This window comes from Procambarus clarkii, chromosome 19 (genome assembly GCF_040958095.1).
Source record: "Procambarus clarkii isolate CNS0578487 chromosome 19, FALCON_Pclarkii_2.0, whole genome shotgun sequence".
Lineage (NCBI taxonomy): Eukaryota > Metazoa > Arthropoda > Malacostraca > Decapoda > Cambaridae > Procambarus > Procambarus clarkii.
This window is the reverse complement of record NC_091168.1, coordinates 15,715,929-15,741,227: the sequence shown is the minus strand read 5'-3', so window position 1 is coordinate 15,741,227 and position 25,299 is coordinate 15,715,929. Positions and strand designations below refer to the sequence as shown.

Here is a 25,299-nt window from a genome sequence, read left to right as displayed (position 1 = left end):
AGCTTCATAGAAGGTTGTAACAGAACCCATGAGCACCACAACAGAAATAAATACAGTTTTGATATTCCTAGAGTACGACTTAATCAAACTAGAAATGCTCTACTAATCAAGGGGCCCAGAATGTGGAATGACCTTCCCAACCATGTTAAAGACTGTACCTCTCTCAACCAATTTAAGTTAAAAACGAAGCTATACCTAATAAGTTCCCTGTAACCTACCTTACCCCTCTATTGTCAACCAATGTCTGTTTTTTTTTTTTAAGTGCTGTTTGTCGACATAATTGTATTTGTGCTGCTTTTTCATCTATGTTTTCATTGCTTGTTTTCATTCTACTCATTATGCTCAATTAGTATTAAGCTTGTCATTTAAGTTTATCATGCCCGAAACGCTTTGCGTAATAGTGGCTTTAGGCATTGTATGTACTAGCTCTACCTATAAGTCAACCAATCTTTGTAAAAATTTATTGTATGTATGTACCTTACCTAAATAAACATTTTATTTTTTATTTTTTTTTCATTACGGCAGGTCAGGCGACTGTGGCCCAATAGATGACAAGCGTAACATCGTAACACAGGGAAATTGTAGGGCTGAACCTGATACGAGGTCCTGTGTAGTGCCACTCGGTCAGGGAGGTGCCCATCGAACTTTACACGGACCATGGATGTCGGTCCTGCTGCTCCGCGAATCCTGGTAATTTCCAATAATCTCGCTGATGCACCCCCTAATACCTGCAGAGCGGCCTGAATGTCATCCACATCTACACTCTGGTCAATTGGGCCAATCTTCCCATACCGGGCCCGAGACTCCTCCTCCTGCGACAATACCTGTCGGCACCTGACAGGCCAGTCCCCCAACTTAATAATGTCGGATACACAGATGTGTGATAGAGCCTCCTTTCTGATATGTAGCTTCAGTGCTGCACCCCTACCCAGGGTACGTATGGTCTCAGGCAGGCAATGTGGCCACAATACGGAAGCCTCGATTGCTGCACCTAATAGGTACTAGGATTTGCAAAGACGCACTGACCTGATTCTGACTGGATTAGGACTATCACAAACGAGGAATGGGGTACCACAAGACTAAGGTCTTCTGAAGGGGAAGACATCCTCTTAGCATCTCGCTCTGGGGCAGCATCAGCCGACTCATTTTCCAGCAGACGTTTTCCTCTCTGGGACTTGCTGTCAACATCCATGGCGCCCCCGCTCGGGGAGGCGTCCATTAGGGAGGCTCCGGCCTCCCCCGGTCCTGTGAGCCCCTGGGTAGCTGCAGTGAGCACACACTGGCCCAAAGAAGCCAGCTGAATTCAAAGATGAGTTCCAGGTAAGGTGTGGAAAGTAAGTCCAGCCAGGAGCGTTCAATCTTCAGGGAATTGTATGTACTAGCTCTATCTACAAAGCCAACAAACTTTGTCAAATCTCTTTATGTATGTACCTTACCTAAATAAAATTATTATTATTATTATTATTATAATCCGCGCGCCAAGATGGCCGACCTTCGGGCGGGAATCTCGTGTTTTATATTGTTCTCACCTGCCCGAAACGCTTTGCATAATAGTGGCTTTAGGCATTGTATGTACTAGCTCTATCTATAAATATGTCAATTTTTGTAAAATCTCTTGTATGTATGTACTTTACCTGAATAAACATTTATTTATTTATTTATTTATTTATTTATTTATTTATTTATTTATTTGTTCTCTGGAATTCTTATTGTATCTGGTTCCCTGAAGATTTCATTTTGTACAAACACACTTTGGAACTTTTCGTTTAATGTTTCACACATTTCCTTTTCATTTTCCGTGAATTTATTTCCCATTTTCAACCTCTGAATATTATCCTTTACCTGAAATTTATTGTTTATGAATTTATAGAATAGACCTGGTTCTGTTTTACATTTGTCTGCAATCCCTTGCAGACAATGTGTACAGATCTCCAAACTTGATACATTAACTGTAAGTGACCTTATCATCCTTAATTGCTCTCGACTTTTTAAGTTGCATATTTGTGGCACTGGCATATTTCGATCTTTCCAAATTGTTTTAGAAACGTGCGATGCGTGGACGCTTTAAGTTTAGAGTTTAGAGGCGAGAGTGAGAGAGGTGTTGTGAACGCCCCCGACGGCAGCGGGAGGCTGCAACCAGCGTAAACAACCCGCTCACCAGCCTCAAGCTGCTGACATCAACAATGGCAACCGACAGTGAGAGAATAGACACGGCCAGGGTTCAAGCACACGTGGAGGACCTGGTGATGAAGATACAGGAGGAGGTTGAGGGACTACAAGTGGATGTAGGAGAGAGCGGCGAGAGCCTGGCAAGGAAGGCGGGCGGGCCCCTGCAGGAGGACGTGGGCATCATGCTGGCCACCAAGATGCACCTCCAGAGTGAGATTGAAGCTATGATGCAGTCAGGTGTTGTGCAGTTACCAGAGGACACTCACCTGTTGTTGAGGATGGCAAAGGAAGAAGCAGAAATTATGGCAATTACCAATGCACGGACTTTGGCTGCTTACAAACAAAAGGTAATAATATCAAATATCTAGTTGCTATGAAATTTGAAAATTTGTTACCTGAATTGAGCAATCTTAGGCTACCATGGCTGGTTGTTTTGTTTTGCCCACCTTTTTTGGTGGCATTTTCTTGGTTAAAATGATCTGGTATCCTCAGTTACAGCCCCGCTCCTGTGCCACGTAAGACCACAACAGGCTCACCTTAGCCCGTGGTACTTGAACCTTTTTGTTCCCAGTAGCTGAATCTTAAACAACAAACAACAACTCTGCTCCAGGGACTAGTTGTTACAGACACTAGATGATTCCACAAAGCTCGTTTTCTGCTCGTAAAAAGTGTATATATATTGTTACTGTATTAGCTTAGGTTGGGATGTATTGGGCTCAGTTGGGTAAGTTAGGTTGGTTGGGGGTTAGGGTAGGTTGGAGTAAGCTAGGTCAGGTTAATTAAGTAAGTTTCAAAATCTGCTGGCGAATCATCTTGTGTATTATGTGACTTGTATCCTCTGTTCCTTGTGCCTCTATAGAGTGCTAAATTTTGGCCTCTGGTCCCCAGTAGGCTTAACATGATTCACTAGAACCTGGAAGGGATCTATCAAGAGAAAGTGCCAAGCCACCACAACTATATAGCACAAGCCTAGTCTGAAGTGGATTGAATTGGATGGAGCTATCCAAGTTGCTAGCGAGAATGAGCCACCAAGGACCCACCAGAAGGAGGCATTTCGTAACATTCAATTCTGTTTTTTCCAATCCACAGTATTGTACTACTGACACTCTCCATTTCTTTTTCTCCATTATATATCTGCATATACAGCATCGGTAGCTTTCCATGTTTGAGCTTCAATGACATACTCACCTCTTTCATAGATATATCAGCTGGCAAGCAATCTTGCTTTCTTCTCAGAACAAAGGTTCCTTATATGTTTATGATAGATCCCTGTGTGTGATAGTTCTCTCAACAAATCTAATAAAATCACATTTACACTAGAACATCTTTCATCATTTTAATCTTTTAAAATTTCAAAGTATTTTTATCTCCTAAATGGTTGTGATGTGTCAAAGAGTGCATCGCAAGTTTTTTTGGTGAAGGGTGAAATGGAGCGCATGGCACTAGGCATTAATTTACATTGTCAAGCGCCTGGCGCTTGACAACTATTTAAGTCAGTGGGGCACGCCAAACAGCCCACTCACTTGCCACGCACATCCACGCCAAGTGCTCCTTGTCAAAAACAACTTTATTATGGTCAATTCATATATGCTTGCCACGACTTCTGTTAATCTGGGTCTTTATACGCATGTATAAACATTCATTACGCATTCTCTTATGTGGAACTCTGTCGAAAGCCTTTTTTTAGGTCCAGATAGATGCAGTCAACCCAACCATCTCTTTCCTGTAATATCTCTGTTGCTCGATCATAGAAACTGAGTAAATTCAATACACAGGATCTTCCAGATTGAAAACCATACTGTCTGTCTGATATTATATCATTTCTCTCCAGGTGTTCTACCCATTTAGTTTTAATTATTTTTTCCAATATTTTGACTATTACACTTGTCAATGATACAGGTCTATAATTAAGCGGGTCTTCTCTGCTTCCACTTTTGTAGATTGGAACTATGTTAGCCTTTTTCCACACATCAGCTATAACTCCTGTAAACAGGGATGCCTGAAAAATCAGGCAAAAAATCAGGCTGAAAAAGTGTGTGCACATGTGTATGTGCATACGCACGTGTGTGTAACATACCTTGTGTATGTAATATGTATATACAGTATATGATGTGTATCTTTTCTTTCGGAAGGGGCTCTGTTCCCTTCTCTGTTGACGTGGCGATGGGGGAGCAACTTGCTCTGTTGACTCTCGCATGGTCCCGCAGTTGGCGCTTTTGGATGTCTTCCGGCCTATGGTGGCGGCGGTGGACAGCTTCTCTCCCTTTGGGGGTCAGGGCTGGCGGGGTGGGCGTCTTCCCTTGTGCTTCGTCATGTCATCTTAGTGGGTGCGTTGGACGTGGTCGTTCAGCCCCATCCTTCTGGGGTTCCCGTCTGCTCTTTGCAGACATGGACCTGTCGAATCTGCGGTTCTTTTGGACTTCTTCAGTCTGCTCCCTGGATTCTATGCCCTCATCGAAGGACTGTTGTCTCCTGTCCGGCTTCTGTTGGGGCCGGGTGCCTGGATGGTGGCCCTGGGTCTCCAGGTCAATTCTTAGCACGTTCCTCTCCAGTTTTCCGGGACTGGCACAGTTGGTGGTGGGGCTTCAGGCTTGCCACTTTTGTTGCCTTCCCAATTTTGTAATTGGCATTTGGTGTATTTTTGCATCTCTACCAGATCTTGGTGTCCTGTCTGAGTCTGCTTGGGATTCGGTGTCTGGCCTACCTCGACAACTGGCTGGTGTGGTCTCCCAGTCGGTCCGCTTGTCTGCTCGCCAGGGGTGTGGTTCTGTCCAGATCGCCGGGTTTGGTTTCCTTGTGATCTGGAGGCCATTCCATATATTTCCGTCCTGGGTTCGGACCTGGCTGGGCCTTGTTTAGGTCTCTTGGGCCACTCCTTGTTTTTCCCTCCAGAAGTGTTGCTGCGGTTGTGGTCCCGACTTCGGCTGTTCATGAGGGGTCCCAGGTTGCTCAACTGTTGCTCGAGCAGTTGTGCAGGAGTCTGAACTTCGACATGCTGGTCTGCCCGCGGGGTCGGGTTTGGCTTTGTCGTTTGTTTGGTTCCTTCGGAGACTCCCCTGCCGCAAGAGGTGACCTTCAGGATGCGTTTGCATACAAGGTGTTTTTTCTTGTACACAATAAAAGTGTATTATCATATTACATACTGTACAGTATTATTACTCTACTAAAAATACTGTGTTATAGTTTTATTTACCTTATTGTTGGAGTATGTCCATCGTGAATTCTCATTGAGTTGTAAATACAGTACAGTAAATGCGTTTGGTACTGAATTATGCCGTTAGCACTGTATTGATTATGTAGTTCTGCTGTATGTTGAGTACTACAATGTAGTTTATGAAAACTATTGTACACTAAAATTACTGCAACTTCAATTTTAACACTTTAACACTGTACTTAACACTTTCGCGCTCCCAGTGAATGGAAAAAAAAACCTTTCCCCTTGTGTGCGCGGTGTTTCGAGCGCTTAAGCGGCAACACCGAAAAGTGTATACTCTTTTTCACTTTCCTGAAACTAATTGTCGGTTTACGTATTTCATTTTTGTATCAATGTGTTCGCAATAGAATTGTCTATAAGAACATACCTATAAAATGCAACCAAAGCATAAGGTAGATCACCACCAAATAAAGAACTACCTTTACTCAGATCACTAGCCGAGAGCGCCAAACAGCAACAAAATGTTTCTACTCTCTTCAGGGTTGTCAAGCCCACAGTTGTCCTACAGCATTAATTTTGGTATCACTGGTATAGCAATAAAATTCCCTACACGGACATACACATATAAATGTAGAATCACGGTCCCTGCTCACCCCCAAGAGTGTGGGAAGTGGGCGCGGTGTTACCCGTGAGCGCACAGGCGACGACACGTGGGAAACCTCGCTTTGAAAGTGTATTCTTTTATAACTGTCCTGACTTTAATTTTCGATGTACGTATTCCTTTTTTGTAGCAATGTGTTCACAATAGAATGCTCTAGAAGAACATACGTATAAAAATTCAACACAGCATAAGTTAGAACGACACCAAATATAAAACTACGTTGATCGATATGCGTGCGCGCCAAAAACGGACGAAATACGGCTCACCCAAAAAAAAAATCTAGTTCATCATGCTCAAATTTGAACTTGCCAGTAGGATAATGACAAAATGCTCACATTTACATAAAGTATTTATGATTAGCTATTATAATCTCCAGACCTTAAATATAAAACAAATGGTATGAACCAGGAACAGTAGTTCACAAGAAGCCACAAGCTCTAATTAGAATGAGCTGTTGAAGTTCATAGAGGAACGGTTAAAATACTCGGTGCCTAAACCAATTGGCTACAAGTGTCAAATAAGTTATAAGTTGTCAAAGCCAAAAGGTAATAAACATACCGATTGCTAGGCCATGAATAAGCATAACACTCTACATAATCAGATGTAATTTCAACTTTTTAAACTATTCTAATGCAAATATTCATGATTTATATTGTCAAACAAAATGGACAAACAATATTTTTAAATTGCTAAATTATCAAGGGTATGAATAAATTTGGAGCCAGCTGTACATATGCAATATATATAACATTTTATATTCATCCTGTTCCCCCGGGTACGTCGGTTCCGTCCTTCCGGAGGTTTTCGGCTTATCGCATCCAACTTGGTGTGGTGCGAGCGGCCTTTGCTGCTTACCTCCTGCGTGACCCGGATTATGCCTCGGAAATGGATCCGTCCGCATTCAGGTTTGGGACTTCGTTCCCTTTCTGGCTCCGTTACGAGGTTCCGGAGTCATCTTGGCTAGCAGACTGCCCCTTGTTTGTTCTGGATTCCTGGCATTCCTTCTGTCGTTCCCGCACGCTGGAGTGGCGGGAAGCTTCCACGGTGCTTCAGGTTTTCCTGGGGGGCGAGCTTGAGTATCTGAATGAGTGCTTGTTTGCCCCTGCCCTTCCCCGCGATGTGGGCGTTATTCAGCTCCATGTGCAGGTTCCCTCCCTTTCGGCAGCACTCATTGCGGAGGACTTGCGCACCCGGGGGCTTTTGGCTTCGGCCTTGCGGTTCTTTTCCCTCCTGGAGCTGTCTTCGGATTGGCTCGTGGAGGATGTGAGAACGCTTGGGTCCGTCCCGGGGTCCGGCACCTTGTCCTCGGCTGCGCGTTCGTCGGCTGCCTTGTTGAAGCTGTTCACGCCGATTTTGCGGGATGCGGTTTCCCTATTTTATGCTTCCTGTCTCGCGTGTCGGCAGGCGGTGCTGGGTTCCTCCCTGGAATCTGCTTGGGCTCTGGCTCTTAGGCGTTCTTCACCTTTTTGTCCTCTTCTGTTCGAGGAGTCGGCCGTGGCGCAGTTTATTCAGGCTGCGTCGGTGGCTTGTCGTCCGATGTCGGACTTGTTGGTTTTCCGGGGGTCCCGGGGTGGGTCTTCCCGGAAAGGTCGTGCCAGGGCTCAGGGTTCCTCTAGTCATGGTAGGCCTCTGGTGTCAGGTTCGGGGTTGGCTCCTCCTGCGGACCCTCCCTCGTCTGGTCGGTGCGGTGTTCGTGCTGTGTGGGGTTCTGGGTCTCGTAAGGGTCGCCGGCCCTTTCGCGGTTTGCCCCCTTGACGGGGCGATGGGGGGGCGGCTTGCACTGTTCGCCCGCGCCTGGTCCCACGATTCGTGGGCCTTTCGGGTCGTGTCTCGCGGCCTGCGGTGGCGTTGGGTGGCCCCTCCCCCCTTTGGGGGGTCGGAGCTGGCAGGGCAGGTTTCTTTCCCTGCGCTCTGTCGAGTTGTCTTGGAGTGGGTACGCTTGGGCGTCGTCGAAACGACGTTGTCCCTCAGATGGGTTTCCCGTCTGTTTCCGGTTCCGAAACGGGACTGCGCGGACCTGCGGTTCATTCTGGACTTGTCCCGTCTGAACCCCTGGGTTCATTGCCCCTCCTTTCCGATGACTACGCTGTCTCAGGTTCGGCTCCTCTTGGAGCCGGGAGCTTGGATGGTGTCCCTGGACCTCCGGGACGCTTATTGGCATGTCCCGATTCATCCACGGTTCAGGGACTGGCTCGGTTTTGTTGTGGGGTGTCTGAGTTACCGCTTTCATTGTCTGCCGTTCGGGTTGAACCTGGCACCTCGTGTGTTCACGCGCCTTACACGGGTTGTGGTGGCTCGTTTGCGTCTCCTAGGTGTTCGGGTGTTGGCCTACCTCGACGACTGGCTGGTTTGGGCTCCCAGCCAGTCAGCTTGCTTGCTAGCCAGGGATTTGGTTCTTTCCCAGCTTGCCGAGTTCGAGTTCTTGGTGAACTGGAGGAAGTCCCATCTGGTTCCCTCTCAGGTTCGGACTTGGCTGGGTCTCGTTTGGGACTCTCGAACCGCCTCCTTGTCTCTCCCTCCGGAGTCTCTCCTGCGGCTGCGGTCCCGCCTTCGTCTGTTTCTGGAGGGCCCTCGGGTCACCTGGCGGTTGCTCGAGGGGCTGTGCGGGAGCCTGAACTTCGCGATGGTGGTCTACCCGCCGGGTTGGGTTTGGCTTCAGCGGCTGTTCTGGTTCCTTCAGGGTTCCCCCTTCCGCACCTCTCGCGTTCGCAGAGTTCGACCCCCAGGGGCCTTGCGTCGGTTGCTGCGTCACCGGCTTCCTCTTCGGGTTTTTCGGGGTTCAGTGCCTTGGCGCCTACCCGAGCCCTCGCTCGATGTATACACGGATGCGTCATCTCTCGGCTGGCATTTTGTGACCAGTGCTCACCAGGCCGGCCAGGGGCGTTGGGATCCGTCCTTCCGTCGAGCTCACAGCACGGGGCGGGAGTTCGCGGCAGTGTGGTTTGCTCTGGGGAGGATTCGGGTGGCCCGCGGATCGATGATTCGGCTCCATTCGGACTGCTCTCCGGTGGTTCATTGCCTGAACCGCGGGGGTTCGATGCGGTCCTTGTCTCTTTGGGGTTGGTCGCTTCGGGTGAACCGTGGCGGTTCACGTACGGGGCGTGTCCAACGTCTTGGCCGACGCCCTGTCTCGCTTCGTTCCCCTCTTCACGGAGTGGACGGTCGACGACGAGTCCTTCCGTTGGCTTTGCCAGACGTTCGGGCGCCCCGAGGTGGACCTCTTCGCGTCGGCGTGGTCGCAGCGTCTTCCTGTTTATGCTGCGCCCTTCCCCGATCGCGAGGCCGTCGGGGTCGATGCCTTTCGGCTAGACTGGTCGAGGTGGGGGTTCCTGTACCTCTTTCCCCCGGTTCGGCTGTTGCTCCAGGTCCTGACTCTCTTAGAGACTTACCAGAGGAGAGTTGTCCTTCTGGCCCCTTGGTGGCCGGCCCAGCCTTGGTTTCAGGCGCTGGTTGCTCGGTGTCCAAACCCGAGGGTTTTCCCGCGGCTCCTCCTCTTTCAGCAGATCGGGCCGGTACGTCACGTGGCTGGTTCGATCTTCTCCTCGAGTCTTCGCGTATGGTTTTTTTGACTCGAGTCTATCATCATCTCTATGGTGATCAGGTGGCCTCCTTGTTGGTGTCCCACCTGAGGGCTTCTTCTCGGCGGCAGTATGAAGTTTCCTGGCGGTCCTTCCGTTTCTTTTTGTGTCTTCGTCGTGTTAGTTCCTTGTCTGTTCAGGTGGTCTTGTCCTTCCTCTCGTGGTTGTTTCAGGACCATCATCTTATGCCTAACACTGTCACTTCGTATCGTGCGGTGCTGGCGGAGTCGCTTCAGCTTGCTTTCGGTATCGATGTTACGTCTGCGCCGTTTCGCAAGCTGTCTCGTGCATTGTTTCACCTCCGGCCTGCTCATGCGTCGCCTGAGCCGTCCTGGTCTTTGGACAGAGTGCTCGCTTTCTTATCGTCTCCTTGTTTCGTTGTGGCCCCTTCGGTCCAGGATTGTTTTTCCAAGGCACTTTTCTTGTTGGCTTTGGCCTCTGGGGGTCGGGTAGGGGAGCTTCATGCTCTCCTCCGGCGCAGGGGTTTCTGCTCTTTTGGTCGTGGTGATTGTTTTGTTCGTTTGCAGCCGTCTCCTTCTTTTCTGGCGAAGAATGAGACTGCTGCGTTCCGGAGGGGTCCATGGGTGGTTGATGCTTGGTTGGTCAGGCCGGGGGTGCATCATGTTTTGTGTCTGGTTGCGGCGCTTCGCTGTTATTTGCGCGCCACAGCTTCTGTGTCCGGGGACGCGCTGTGGGTTGATCAGGTTTCCCTTCTTCCCTGTTCGCGGGTTCGGGTCTTCCAGGTCGTCCGCAGGGTTATTAAGTCCAGCCAGCCTGCGGTCTATCCCCGGGCCCATGACGTTCGTAAGTTCGCTGCTCTTGCTGCCGTCTTTGGGAATGTCTTGGTCAGATATTCGGGCGCGGGGATTTTGGCAGTCGAACAGGGTCCTGGCTGCTCGTTACCTTGTGAATGTCCCTGGGCCCCATCGGGCCTGTGTTGCTTTAGGTCGGCGGTTGCAGCCAGTTGTCTCGGCTTCGAGTTTAGGAGTGAGCGACGACCACCTCCCGTGTAAGTCCCTCTTTTTTCCGTCTGTGGGTAGTTAGCTCCGGGGAGCCTACGGGGCTCCCCCCAGAAAACCAGCGTTGAATGTAATGAAACGCCATTTTCTGGGTGAGTCCCGGAGGCTCCCCGGCATCCCTCCCTCCCTCCGGTCGCCGGTTTTTCGCGTTTTTGACATCCAGCCTCAAGAACTGAGGTGTGGGTAGCCGGCGTGGGGGGTCTGGGGCTCCCCCTTCCCCCTCCTGGGGAGGGGGGAGCTGCGCAGACAGCGGCGCGGCAGTGTGTGACGTCACACTAGTTTGCTTGTTTTCGGTTGGGGAGTTCTATCCACTAGTTCGGCTTTTGGTAGCAATTTTAACCAGAATAGGGGTTTGTTTTGAGGCGCTTACCTTTCTGGGTGCCTGTTCCGGTCAATGGCAGACATAGAATGCTTCCAACCACACGGGGGCTTCTATAGGCCATTGCTCCCCTTGCCTCTCTGAGGGGGCCCGGTTCTGGCCGTGGTCCCCGGTAGGCCTAAGAACTCCATACACATGACTGATGCCAAAGTCTGACATTAGCATATCAGCCTGGGATAGCTCCGGGGAGCCTCCGGGACTCACCCAGAAAATGGCGTTTCATTACATTCAACGCTGGTTTTTTCTTCACTCCACCTGCTTCAGGTCAACTATCCTGAAGTTGCTCAACAGATGTTTCGTAGGTGGAGTGAAGCTGTTGCAGGTGGTTACTTCTTGGTCACCCAAAATGCCTTTTTCCGGTGGTATCTTGTGTAGCAAGGTACAACGCACAGTCCCACATCACACTTTTTGCATCCGTGTCTAGTGTCCCTCCTTATGCCAGACTTGTAGCAAACACTGCACTTTAGACGTTTTGGCAGGTTGATAATTTTGATAATTTCGTGTGTCAACTTGTAGTTGAGACGATGTTCAGAATCCACAATACGTCTTTTTCTTTTATGAGAAACAAGACGACTTGTGTCTGAGTCTTGATGAGGAACAGGACGACTTGTCCTGTTATATCCGTCAGGTCAAGGGGTTCTATGCCAGACATCTCATGTTGTGATGTTGAGGACGCGTGGGCTTGAGGTGTTGAAGTGAAAAGAGGCCGCCTCGCACCAGATGGCCCGGGTGTTGAAACTGCAGCATCAGCAGGATGACCTTCATTGGCATCTATGTCTGGAGCATGCGGTATGTTGTAGTTGTTGCAGGCCATTCCTCAGCGTTCCACTTCAGTCGGGACCAAATTGCCACCTCGTGAAACTCTAGCAAGGTGAGCTTTTTGCTATCAGTTGAGTAGTTTCTATGCAAAGCGAATTCATTGTGCAAAGCCATTTGCATAAAATAAAAAGTGATCTTGGTCCATTTGTGGGTTTTTCTTGCAAACTCGTAACACTTGATCATTTGATCGAAGTGATCAACACCTTTCATGAACCGATTATAATCACATATGACTTTCGGTTTGTTCACTGTCGCCAGTTCGAGTCCAGTTGTTCCATCACGTTTACGAATGCGTTTCCTACGCTGTACCTCAGTAGTGTTTGCATTGTGCAGATTGGTGATGAGTGAGACAACGCACTTGTCTTTCCATAGTATAACAAATGTGTTATCTTTGCGCCTGTATAGGGTGGTATCAATTGCAATTTTACCCTTTGCCTGTTGTTGCAGTTCCTTGGGTGCGCCAAGTTGCAGTCTAAATGTGCCACATGTGTAAACCCCAACTTCACGTAACTTTTCTGTCAGGGTAACTGAGTTGTAGTAGTTATCCATGTACAGATGATAACCCTTGTTTTCTAGGGGCTCAAGCCACCCCATGACGGTTTGCACTGTAGTTTTTCCAATGCCAGAATATACGTCAAAATCATATATGTAGCCAGATGTTGATTCAGCCAACATATAAAATTTTATACCATATTTGTCGGGTTTGTTAGGATTGTATACCTTGAAAGAGAGTCGGCCACGCCATGGCATCGCACTTTCATCCAGACTCAATTCTTTCTTTGGAACATATATTTCTGCAAATTTCTTTGTAAAATATTCCATCACTGGTCGCACTTTTATCAACCAGTCACGATTGTTCTCGGGAATTGCTTTGTTGTTATACGTGTGGAAGAACTGGGCAATATGTTGGAACCGCCTTGACGACATAAGCACGTTGAAGAATCGAGCATGCCAGAGCTTGTTTGTTTGCCAGTACATCCTCATCGTAGGGAGCTTGATTATTCCCATTAGTAGGCAGAGGCCCAAATATCTGGCCATTTCTTTTACAGACACTGGTTTCCACAAATTCCTTGAGGTTTCAGAAGCCAGGTGTATGATGTGTGAGGCATACAAATTTGTTTCGAAGGCAAGATATTCTACCAACGCTCTCGTAAAGAATATTTGTATGAATTGTAATGCAGTCGTGTCGTTGGTGTTTGGATGGTCAAGCCTGGGGTTGCAGTAAAATCATCAACGATGGGAGGAGTGTTGATATGACTCCAGACATTACCAACTTTTCCACGTGGCGGGGCTGGTGCTTCTCCTTCAGTCTCATCCTTACTCTCCGTCAAACTGTCCTGCTCACTTGAGGAAAGCTCATATTCCTCAGCCTCACTAGACTCATCTTCACCATGGAAAATATCGCATTCTCGTTCATCACCCTCCATCATCATCTACACCTGATAATGCCTCAATAAAGCCAGGAATCTTGGAGGGTGTGAGCTTGACCACATGATACCTCTTATAAATCATACTTATCTGGTCTTCTTTGTCAGATGTCTTGGCTCCATTTTTGCGTACCACTGCCTGTGCCTTGTCCAGGATCCATGGTAAACGTATTGAATGGGTCACAAACACACGGGAACGGAAATAAATGCGTAAAACGGATCAAGTTTGGTGCGCGAGGGGAGACCGGTCCGGGCACTTCTCGTGACAACAAAACAATTGGCCGACCACATGATCGCATAGGCCGAGGTGCCAAGTGGCTTATTGGGGAGAATGGGAATTCGTAGATCGGAGGGAAAATGGAATTTATACAAATATTTTTTCTTGAGACTTGGGACCTTACGCGGACATGAGAGAAAACTTGGTAACGATGTCTGGCGCCACCGATGCGTGAAAGTGTTAAATTTATCACTTGTTCTAACTGTACACTTCACACACGATGTTCTAGATGTTTGCATCAGCTTTGCTGGTGCTCGCTGGTGCTGTGTTGGTTTCAGCTTCTTAATGATTCTCCGGCAATTTTCCTGTTCTTAATATTATTCCTATTCTTAAATCTTTCCAACCTTTCTTCACTAGCTCAAAAATCTGGAATGTTCATCTTTGAACATCAATCACATCATCATGGATGGATTGGTGGCTGACTGGCGGCAGGCTTCAGGTGGATGGGCGGCTATTTGGGCAGGCGGTGTGGGTGGGCGGCTATTTGGGCAGGGTGGGTAAATTTGGGCAGGGTGGGTAAATTTGGGCAGGTGGATGGGCGGCGGTGTGGGTGGGCAGGTATTCATCGGACAGGGTGGGTCGATTTGGGCAGTCGGATGGGTGGCTATTTGGGCACGTTTTTGGGCAGGCGAATGAGCAGCAAACACTGAGGAACTAGGTTTAACACCCTACAGTAGGCTGAAGTTTAAGCCAGATCCAGAAACAAATTTCTCTCAAATATTGGATTTATATCATATTACTGTACTGTATATATTGTTGGGTTACATATTTAGTTTATAAATACAGTGGAACCTCTATTAACGAGTTTAATCCGTTCTGGCACCGAGCTCGTTACCTGGAAAACTTGTCTTTGGAAACAAATTTCCCCATTTAAAATAAAGGAAATAAATTTAATCCGTTCCACTCCCAAAAACATCCATACTTGTATGACTTTTTTTTATGTAAATATAATACTGCACATGTAAATATAAATGTTTTGTTGTAGTGTTTTAATATTTACTTTACCTTATGAGGAGTAGTTGCTGGCTTGAGGGAGACGATAGAGAGGTGGGAAGAAGGAGAGGGGTTATGGTGTGGAAGGAGAATCCACCTCTGAGTCAGGCGGACTCTCTCTTCTTGGGAATTTCACCCAAATTTCATTTCAAATGTCACACAAGGATGCGTTAGACCAGCACCAAATAAAAAACTACGTTGATTACACTCGTGTCAACAATATAATAGTCTTACCACGAAGATACAATACAATGCCGTTTTCTCAAATAGGCAATGTGGTTATTAAAGAAAACGGAAATTTCATGGCAAACATGTATACAATCCCCAAGTCGGTAGGATAAGAATTGGATTTTATAGAAATATTTGCTCAAATGACGCTTGAGCGCGATGTTTGGGTGCATTCAAGAGAAAAAAAGTGTGTTACATTCAAGCAACATATACCTGCGAAAGTGATAACACTTTCATAAAGTGTTATCACAAAGTGATAAATTAATTAAACATTTTCACACACCGGGTTGTCACTGCTTTATCAGAGCAGCTTTTCCAAGAATGCGTTCACCTTTTCAAACATTCCAAACACTTTCCTGATCTCAGTGGAAGAGGCAGCATCCTCCCTTACCTCCTCATTCCCTTACTAATGGTGTAAATTGTTGATGAGGACCTGCCATACTTCCTTGTGAGATCAATCACACAGACACCACACTCATGCTTTGCTATAATTTCCTTCTTTAAATCCACAGTAATTGTGTCTTTCTTCCTCTTGACAACACTATCTTTAGCAAGCAGCTTCTTTGGAGACATCGTGTGTTACAAATTGTAGTCGCAAAACCACTAAAAACCCAAAGAAAAGCTCAAATAAATCCAGAGGGATGCTTGTCGTGTGAGATACAACAACAACACTGGCGTCGGAGGCGTCCGAGAATTTGCGAGAACCCGCGAGACGCTAGGAAGCGCCATGTGGTTTCACTCGTTAATAGAGGCGAGCTCGTCAATAGAGACAAATTTGCTGCGAGTGGCTTGCTCGTTACTGGAAAAACTCGTTAATAGAGCCACTCGTTAATAGAGGTTCCACTGTATTATTAGGATAATAAGAGCTATAAAAAATACTTAATTTAGAACTGATTTATTTATTTTATTATTTTGAGGCCGTAGGTCACTGAACTGTGGCGATGAAATCGAACGAAACACACATGGTGCTGTGTGTACATGGATTAGACCTGTCCACTCGCACTGGAGTTGTTGTGCTAATAAATAATTTTTAAAATAGCAGTTATCTGTCATATTACAGTACTGTATATTTTTGGTTTTATTTAGTTTATAAATATAATTATGATGATAAATAGCTATTAAAACATTGGTTTTAGAAATTATTTATTAATCTGAATCTTCCAAAGACATGGGTCACTAAACTATGATGACACAGATGAAGGAAATAGTACAGTATTCCCTTATCTGTCCACCCTCACTCATCTTGTTTCATCACAGAAAATGTCTATAAGGAGATTTCACCACATGTAGCTAGCTACTCATGCTTCAGCCTTTAAATTAATTTACAAAGATGCATGTGCCATAAATCAGTGAATGAAAATCATGGAAACTCGGTCGTTCACTTGGGTGGACCCCTCTGGCTTGTGTTTGGTTAATGTGGTCCACTTGTGTGATACAACTTGTCATATGAAGGCATTATTAATTGTAACCTGTGATAGAATGGGAAAGTTTTCCACCACTGTGAACTCTGTCCCAACATCCTGAGCTTGTGGACCACTTGTGGACCACTTGTATGGTCCACTTGTCCACTTGTGTGATCCAATTTGTCATACGAAGGAATTATTAATTGTAACCTGTGATAGAATGAGAAAGTTTTCCACACTTTATGAACTCTGTCCTAACATTGTAAGCAAATCCACACATACCCTGCTCCGGCGAACCAGAGTACGTCAAAACGGGTAAGTAAATCCAGCCTGAAAAGTGCGCGACTTAGCCGGAGATTCGACGAATCAGGGTTTGTTGAATCAAGGTTACACAGTACAACCTTAATTCAACGTACCCCGATTCAACGAATCTCCGGGCTAGTTCGCACACTTTTCAGGCCGGATTTACTCACCCGGTTCGATGAAGAGGGGGATGTTCAGATTTGCTTACGATGTCGAGACAGAGTTCACAGACTGGTGGAAAACTTTCCCATTCTATCACAGATTACAATTAATAATTCGCTCATATGACAAGTTCGATCACACAAGTGGACCACACAAGTGGACCACACAAGTGAACCGCACAAGGGTCCACATGTGGTCCACAAGCTTACGATGTTGGGACAGAGTTCACAATGTGGTGGAAAACTGTCTCATTCTATCTACAATTAATAATTCCTACATAAGACAAGTTGGATCACACAAATGGACCACACAACAAGTGAACCATATAAACCAAACACAAGCCAGAATGGTCCACACAACAAGTAAAGCATATTAACCAAACACCAACCAGAGTGGTCCACAGATGTAAACGACTGAGTTTCAATGATTTTCGTTCACTGATTTGTTGCACATGTATCTTTGTAAATTAATTTAACCCTTTAACTGCACGGCCTATAAATATGACCCCCCCCCCCCCAGTGCGCAAGAAATAAATTCTCGGGAAAAAATTCTTTTTTGTTCTGAGAGTGTCAAAAACCCCTCCCTGTATATGGGTATAGCAACGGAATTTTGAAATTGTACTTAGTTTGGCTGCTATGGGGTCCGTAAGGTGGCGCATGACATCATTTCCCGTGTGCCCTTGCAGTAAGCTCCCGGGGCGGAACGCGCAAGTTGCCGCGAATATATTTTTGTTCATTTTTTGCGTACAGTTCCAAATACGTTTAATTTGTTTTTACGTGCTAATCCTATGTATAATAAACACGTACACTATATTAAGGCAGTAAAACATCCGTACTGTCTGAGGACACTGTTATGTGCATGACACTTGTGTACACATATGTTGCACATATTTACCATGTATCATGCTAATTTATGTGTATATACAATCTATTTACAGACTATACACTCTCACACACTATATACATTCACCATCAACACATTCAGAACACCGCGAGTGTGAGCAGCCACACCCAGCCAGCCCTTCCTCACTCCTCCAACATTGTATTCGCCAACATTGCTCCTCCCATCATACAGTTATTCACACCAATGTTTCATGTTCATTTATGTATATTTACAACATATGTACACGCTATACACTGTCACACACTATATACATTTACCATCAACACATTCAGAACATCGTGAGTGTGAGCATCCACACCCAGACAGGGCCCTCCCTCACTCCAACATCTTACTCGCCAACATTGCTCCTCCCACCATACTGTTATTGTTTTTATTACACTATTTACACATGTTATATATACTTATCTACATGTTTTATTTACCAGAACTATGCAAGTAAGCCGGTATTGTGTCCAAACAGTACAGTGGCCACCATACACTGCATGAGAAATGACACAGCAGATGACACTACGATTACGACGTCACCTCCCTCACCAACATAGCTCCACTCAACATACTCCTGTTGCTATTATTACACTATATACACACACACTGTATATACCCATGTACATGTGTGTTCCCCATAGCGAACCACGATGCTAGTATTGTGAGCAAAACAAGAGTGGCTGCCACACAGTGAGGTTACCTCAATTCTCTCCCTCCCTCCCTCACCAAAATTCCTCCTTCCACAATACTACGCTCAACGCTAATTATAACCACAATCCTAGTCACTAATTTCTGTAAATGAATAATTGACCACAAGTTTATTTTGAAAAGGAACCTAAGAAGTTGTTTGAAGATTCCTAGATGGACAAAATAATGCTGTGGTGCTATGGCTAGCGCTGTGAACATCGCGAACAGCATTGAATCACTGATATTTGAACATTGTACCCAGTCATTATCACACTCAGGTTCTTCTATAATACTATCAGTGCTATGGCTAGCGCTGTGAACATCGTGAACAGCATTGAATCACTGATATTTGAACATTGTACCCAGTCATTATCACACTCAGGTTCTTCTATAATACTATCATGGCTAAATAATACAGGTTATATATATATTTTGACATTATTAGGCGATGCTGTGGTCACACGCTGAACAGCAGAACTGTGCGCTCATGCTGCGAGCGCCAGCCTTGGTTGCTCACTCACAACTGGGGGTCTCACACCCGGCAATGTGGACCATGATTTTTTTTAAAGATGGCGTCTGTTTACAAGAGCCCTGAGGAAGCTGATGTGAACCCCATGTAGCCACGGGAGTTTTGAATGGAACGTGAAAAATAAAAACACCCTGAGGCGCGTTGCACACCCGAAGCCTGGGCCTGCAGGCGCGTTGCGCAGTTAAAGGGTTAAAGGCTGAAGCGTGAATAGCTAGCTTATGTGTTGAAATTTTCTTATTTACATCTTCTGTGATGAAACAAGATGAGTGAGGGTGGACAGATAAGGGAATACTGTACTGTAAACTTCACTTTACAGTGAGGTTTCACTCACTTTCGACTGTGTCGTCATAGTTCAATAACCCATGACTTTGAATGTTTCAGATTAATAAATAATTTCTAAAACTGGTGTTTTAATAACTTTATTATTCTAATTAAACTAAACTAAATAAAACAAAAAATATACTGTAATATGATAGATACCTGCTATTTGAGAAATTATTCATGTTATTGGCAGCTCACAAGTCCAGCGTGAGTGGACAGGTCTAATTCGTGTGCACACAACACCATGTTTGTTTTGTTCAATTTTGTCGCCATAGTTCAATGACCTACGGCTTCGAAATAATAAAATGAATAAATCAGTTCCAAAATAAGTATTTTTATAGCACTTATTATTGTAATAATGTTGCTAAACTAAATATATAACCCAAAAATATATAATTTGATATAAATCCATTATTTGAGAGAAACTTATGTTACTGGAAATCGAACACAACACCATGCTTGTTTTGTTCGATTTTTGTCGCCACAGTTCAGTGACCTACGGCTTTGAAATAATAAGATTAATAAATCAGTTCTTTATAAGTATTTTCTGGGGGGGAGCCCCTACGGCTCCCCGGAGCTATCCATGGCTGATATGGATACCCTAACTATTTTGCATCAGTTGATATGGGTGGAGTTCTAGGCCTACCGGGGACCACGAGCCAGAACCTGGCCCCCTCAGAGAGGCACGGGGAGCAATGGCCCATAGAAATGCACATGTGATTTGGAGCATTCTATATCTGCCATCGACCGGGACAGGCACCCAGAAAGGTAAGCGCCACAAAACAAACCCCTATTCTGGTTAACAACAAAAATTGACAAATGAGTGGACAGAACTCTCCCAGGAAAATGAACTAACAAGTATGACCTCACACGAGCCGCGCCGCATGTCTGCGCAGCTCCCCCATCCCCGGGAGGGGGAAGGGGGAGTCCCAGACCCCCGCGCCGGCGATCCCTGCCTCAGTTCCTCGGCTGATGGGATAATGCACAGTCGTGTGGCTCCAGCTCCGGTCTTGTCTCAGTGCTGTGACTTTTTTGCAGTGCTGCTCTTACGGTGGTCGTGTAAGCTGGGAGTAGTATTCTCAGGTACTCGGGCTGCATGTGCTTAGGGTCACCTTTCCTGAGTGCCCTGTAAGTACCGCCCTTGGGGCTTGGGGTTGCCTTCCACAAGTCGCCTTGGGTCTATCTCTGTTGGCTTTTCGCTGCTTGGCGTTTGACCGCCCCGAAGGTTTGGGGGTTTTACTCCCTTGTTTACCTTGGGGTAAGTGGTAGTTACAGCACTGGTGGGGCGCAGGATACTGCGTAGCTAGTTTTCACCTATGACAGCGGCCGTCTCTGTTCCCTCTGGGTACGTTGTCCACTTGTGTGGTTTTTCTTTTATATTTGTTTTGCCTGGTAGGGGGGTCTGCCTTGTGTCCCCCCCCCCCCTTATATTAGGTTCATTTGTGTGGTGGCACCCCCCTGCTTCGCCCTCATGAGTGGACACGTCCAGTGGGTTCAGCTTTAGTAGTTTGCTTGGTAGTTTGCGGCGCCGGTTAGTAGTGCCCTGCCTGGGATAACCCTTAGCAGACCCAGTCCAGGGACCCTGGAAAACCCCCCGGGGGCTCTCGTGTCCGATAGTGGAGACCCTTGCGTTCCCTCTCGCTTTGTGCGAGTTGAGGGTTGCTCTGGCCCTTTGTCTCAGGGTGACTCCTTGTTTTTGCCTCCATCATGCTGCCTGTTGGGTCGGTGATACATTCGACCCTGAGTCCTGCGAGCTTTGTTGCTTGTTCGTGACTCCATTCGCCCAGTCTGCTGATGAATTCCCGTGGGTGCAGGCAGCTTGCGCATTGCAGGGTAGGATTTCCTGGATTTCCGTCCTTCTGAGCGGGGCTTACTGTTGCGAGGAGTGGGGTTTTCTTTCCCCCCTCTGCGTACGGTTTGGGCTTGGGCTCTGCTCCTCCCCGGGTTCGGTTCCGTGTCCCTGTGGTTTCTTCGGTTCAGTCTTCCGGAGGTTTTCGGCTAACTGCATCTCTTCGCCTGCGGTGCGGTTGACTTTTGCAGCTTGCCTCCTGCGTATCCCGGAGTTTGCCTCCATACTGGTTCCTTCTGTTCTGGACAGGTTGGGCTCCTTGTAGCCGTTTGGGCTCCTTGTAGCCGTTTGGGCTCCTTGTAGCCGTTTGGGCTCCTTGTAGCCGTTTGGGCTCCTTGTAGCCGTTTGGGCTCCTTTGTAGCCGTTTGGGCTCCTTTGTAGCCGTTTGCGCTCCTTTGTCGCCGTTTGCACTCCTTTGTCGCCGTTTGCGCTCCTTGTCACCATTGGGCTCCTTGTAGCAGTTTGGGTTACTGTCGCCAGTTGGGCTGCTTGTCGTCAGTTGGGCTACTTCTCGCCTTGTTGGGCTCCTTGTATCCGGTTGGGCTACTTCTCGCCTTGTTGGGCTACTTCTTGCCTGGTTGGGCTACTTCTTGCCTGGTTGGGCTACTTCTCGCCTGGTTGGGCTACTTCTCGCCTGGTTGGGCTACTTCTCGCCTGGTTGGGCTACTTCTCGCCTGGTTGGGCTACTTCTCGCCTGGTTGGGCTACTTCTCGTCTGGTTGGGCTACTTCTCGCCCGGTTGGGCTACTTCTCGCCCGGTTGGGCTACTTCTCGCCCGGTTGGGCTATTTCTCGCCTGGTTGGGCTACTTTTCTTTCACGTCCTGCGCATGCGCCGTGGGAGTTTGTTTTGGTTCCGGGCGGTGTGCACACGTGTTCTTCATCCATTTTCTCGGGGAGGGGGGGGGGGCTTCGCCTCTCGCTCTTTTCTTAATCCAATCCGAGCCCCGTTGCTTTGAGGGTGTTCTGGGGTGCCGCTGTGGGGAAGTCACGAGGTTTTTCCCTGCGTTCTAGGGTGGGGAGCCTCCTTCGCTGCTCCCTTCCTCTCCAGCATGGGCACCCTGGCTGCCTCCAGCAGATATGAACTCGAAAGCTTGCTTCATGGCCCTTCAGCGCCTATGTTCTGCAGGTGAGTTGGTGCAGTTTGGCGTCTCCTTCGTCCTGCCGCTGATTTTGTTTTTGGGAGTAGGAATGGGTGTACGTGCGTACTTGAGAACGTGGACCGTATCACCCGAGGTGCCTACTGCAGGGCTATTAGCCCATACTGGGCAGCTCTTGTTCTCTCCACCTGATTCCTTCCTCGGTTCCCAGGTGTCTGCGGGTGGCCTCTTGGCCCTTCCGAGGCGGCTCCTGCCTGTACTCCTCCTGCCCCTCTCCTATGCTTGTCTAACCTTGCTTGAGTTCGGGGCCCCGCCTTCTCCTTGTTCCGCAGTGCAACGGTGGGGGTGCCTGTTTGGTAGTACGTTTTCCTCTGTCGGAGGTTTTGTGTTCGCCTCCTTGTGCTTGCAGGTTGGGTTCCGGCTCTTTGGTTCCGCCTCTCCCCTGTCGTTTGCCTGTCGGGCGGATTCTGTGCTTTATGGGCGCTCTCGTCTCTGCTCTTGGGGCTGTGTATGGGGTCAGCCCATGTTGGGCTCCCTAATGTTTTCCTTTGATTGCCTGTTACACTGCACACGTTTCTTCTACCGTCCCTGTGGCTCAGTTGGGTGCTCGGTTTCTGCCTGTGTCCCCTTGTGTGCTACTCGTGTACGATTTATCTATCTTCTCTGTCCCTTCCTCGGGGAGTGTGGTGACGTTTTGCTGCGGTTTTGGTACTGCAGCTGCGTGTCGGGGTTGGTTGTGGCATTATGTTCGGCCCTTCCGTGCTCCCTCTGGGGCTCTCCTTTCTTGCCGGTCTTGCTGTGCCGGGCCTGGTTTTTCCGTGTTCCTTGGATTCTCTGTCTTGTCCTCGCCTCATTGTGCTGGCTGGGGATGAGCTTGGGGTCTTCGTCTCGCCCCTCGCCTATCCTCCGGTTTCGGTTCAAGTTCCAGAGCCTAGTGGCCTCCCTTCCTTCGTGTTTTTCACGACTGCCCCGGGGTTTTTCTTGACGCTTGGGCTTTGAGGGGACAGCTCGGCCCCGGGGCCTGCAGGGTGGGTTCCCGGGGCTGGGGTGGGGCTAACGTGAGGGGCCTCAGGCCCCGTTGGTCCCCGCCGGGGTGTTTCTACCCCTCTGGGCGGGACTTGCAGTTTTGTGGTGTGGGGTTTTTCCGTTCCCTCCTCTCCGCACGTACACTGTGGGTGTCGGCCCCTCCCTGGGCTTCGTTTCCTTGTCCATTGTGCCCGTTGTTTCCGTCCTGTCTGTGGGTGCTTTTCTACGGTCTTCGCCCCTTTTTTCCGGGACGGGCCTTCTCCGTCATGTCCCCCACCTTCGTCCTTTGTGTTTGCATCTTTTTGTTCTCGAAGGTTCGGGACGGTTTTGCTCCTTCCCGTTTTCTGGTACGTCTGTCGTCATTCGGTTGAGCTTCCCTCTGGTCCTTTCTAGGGCTTGTGGGTCTTCTTCCTGGCAGCTTCTGGGTGTTTGGCCTTCTTGTTCTTTTGTGCATATCTCTTCTCTTCACGCTGTCTCGGCGCTACTCGTTTTCCTGGGGGCGATTTTGCTCCTCTTAATGAGTCTTTTCGCTCCTGCCCTTTTGCTGGATGTTGGTGCGGGGCGGCTCCTTATGCTGGTTCCTTCCTTGTCAGCTGCACTTGTGACGGTGGACTTGCACGCTTGTGGCATTTTCGTTTTGGTCCTGCGTTTTCTTTTCCCTTCTGGGGCTGTCATAGGATTGGCTTACGGAGGATGTAGAGGCACTTGGGGCCGTTCCTGGGTCTGGCACCTTGGTTTCTGCTGCTAGCTTTCTGCTGCTAGCTTTCGGTTTCGATATGCCTTCTGTGCCGTTTTGCAGGCTGTATCGTGCGTTGTTTCACCTCTGGCCTGCTTATGCACTGCCTGTGTTGTCCTGGTCTTTGGACAGGGTGCTCTCCTGTTTTTCTTCTCCTTGGTGGTTGTGGCTCCTTGGGGTCAGGTTTGCTTTGCCTCGGCTTTTCTTTTTTTGTTGGCATTAGCCTCTGGGGGTCGTGTGGCAGGGCTTCTTGCTCTTCTCAGGCGCAGTGGTTTTTGGCTCCTATGGTTGTGGTCATAGGTTTCTTCGTCTGCGGCCGTTCTCCCTTTTTTCTGGCAAATGATGTGCCTGCTGCTTTCCGGAGGGATCCTTGGGTTGTTGTCTCGACTTCGTATTGAGGAGTGGTTCACCGACCGCCTCCCGGGTATGTCCCCTTGTTTTCTTAGGTAGTCTTTGGTGAAGTAGCTCCGGGGAGCCGTAGGGGCTCCCCCCAGAAAACCAGCATTGAATGTAATGAAACGCCATTTTCTGGGTGAGTCCCGGAGGCTCCCCGGCACCCTCCCGCTCTCCGGTCGGCGGGTTTTTTCGCGGTTTTGATATCCAGCCTCAGAACTGGGGCGGGGATCGCCGGCTCCCCCTTCCCCCTCCCGGGGAGGGGGGAGCTGCGCAGACATGCGGCGCTGCTCGTAATTACCTAAGTGTAATTACCTAAGTGTAGTTACAGGATGAGAGCTACGCTCGTGGTGTCCCGTCTTCCCAGCACTCTTTGTCATATAACGCTTTGAAACTACTGACGGTCTTGGCCTCCACCACCTTCTCACTTAACTTGTTCCAACCGTCTACCACTATTTGCGAAGGTGAATTTTCTTATATTTCTTCGGCATCTGTGTTTAGCTAGTTTAAATCTATGACCTCTTGTTCTTGAAGTGCCAGGTCTCAGGAATCCTTCCCTGTCGATTTTATCAATTCCTGTTACTATTTTGTACGTAGTGATCATATCACCTCTTTTTCTTCTGTCTTCTAGTTTTGGCATGTTTAATGCTTCCAACCTCTCCTCGTAGCTCTTGCCCTTCAGTTCTGGGAGCCACTTCGTAGCATGTCTTTGCACCTTTTCCAGCTTGTTGATGTGCTTCTTAAGATATGGGCACCACACAACAACTGCATATTCTAGCTTTGGCCTAACAAAAGTCATGAACAATTTCTTTAGTATATTGCCATCCATGTATTTAAATGCAATTCTGAAGTTAGAAAGCATCGCATAGGCTCCTTGCACAATATTCTTTATGTGGTCCTCAGGTGATAGTTTTCTATCTAGAACCACCCCTAGATCTTTTTCTTTATCAGAATTCTTTAAAGATTTCTCACATAATATATAGGTTGTATGGGGTCTATGTTCTCCTATTCCACATTCCATAACATGACATTTATTAACATTAAATTCCATTTGCCAGGTGGTGCTCCATATACTTATTTTGTCCAGGTCTTCTTGAAGGGCATGACAATCATCTAAATTTCTTATCCTTCCTATTATCTTAGCATCATCAGCAAACATGTTCATATAATTCTGTATACCAACTGGTAGATCATTTATGTA

General features: G+C 47.7%; 1 protein-coding gene across 1 annotated transcript in view; it reads left to right on the top strand.

Annotated features, from left to right (window-relative positions):
* Positions 1–2,073: 2,073 nt before the first annotated feature.
* LOC123757620 (centromere protein K) overlaps positions 2,074–25,299 on the top strand; it is an 84,837-nt gene continuing 61,611 nt past the window's right edge. The window contains exon 1 of the mRNA XM_045741435.2: positions 2,074–2,516. Coding sequence (XP_045597391.1) covers positions 2,184–2,516 — 333 coding nt within the window. The 5' untranslated portion in view covers positions 2,074–2,183. The remainder of the gene's footprint in view (positions 2,517–25,299) is intronic.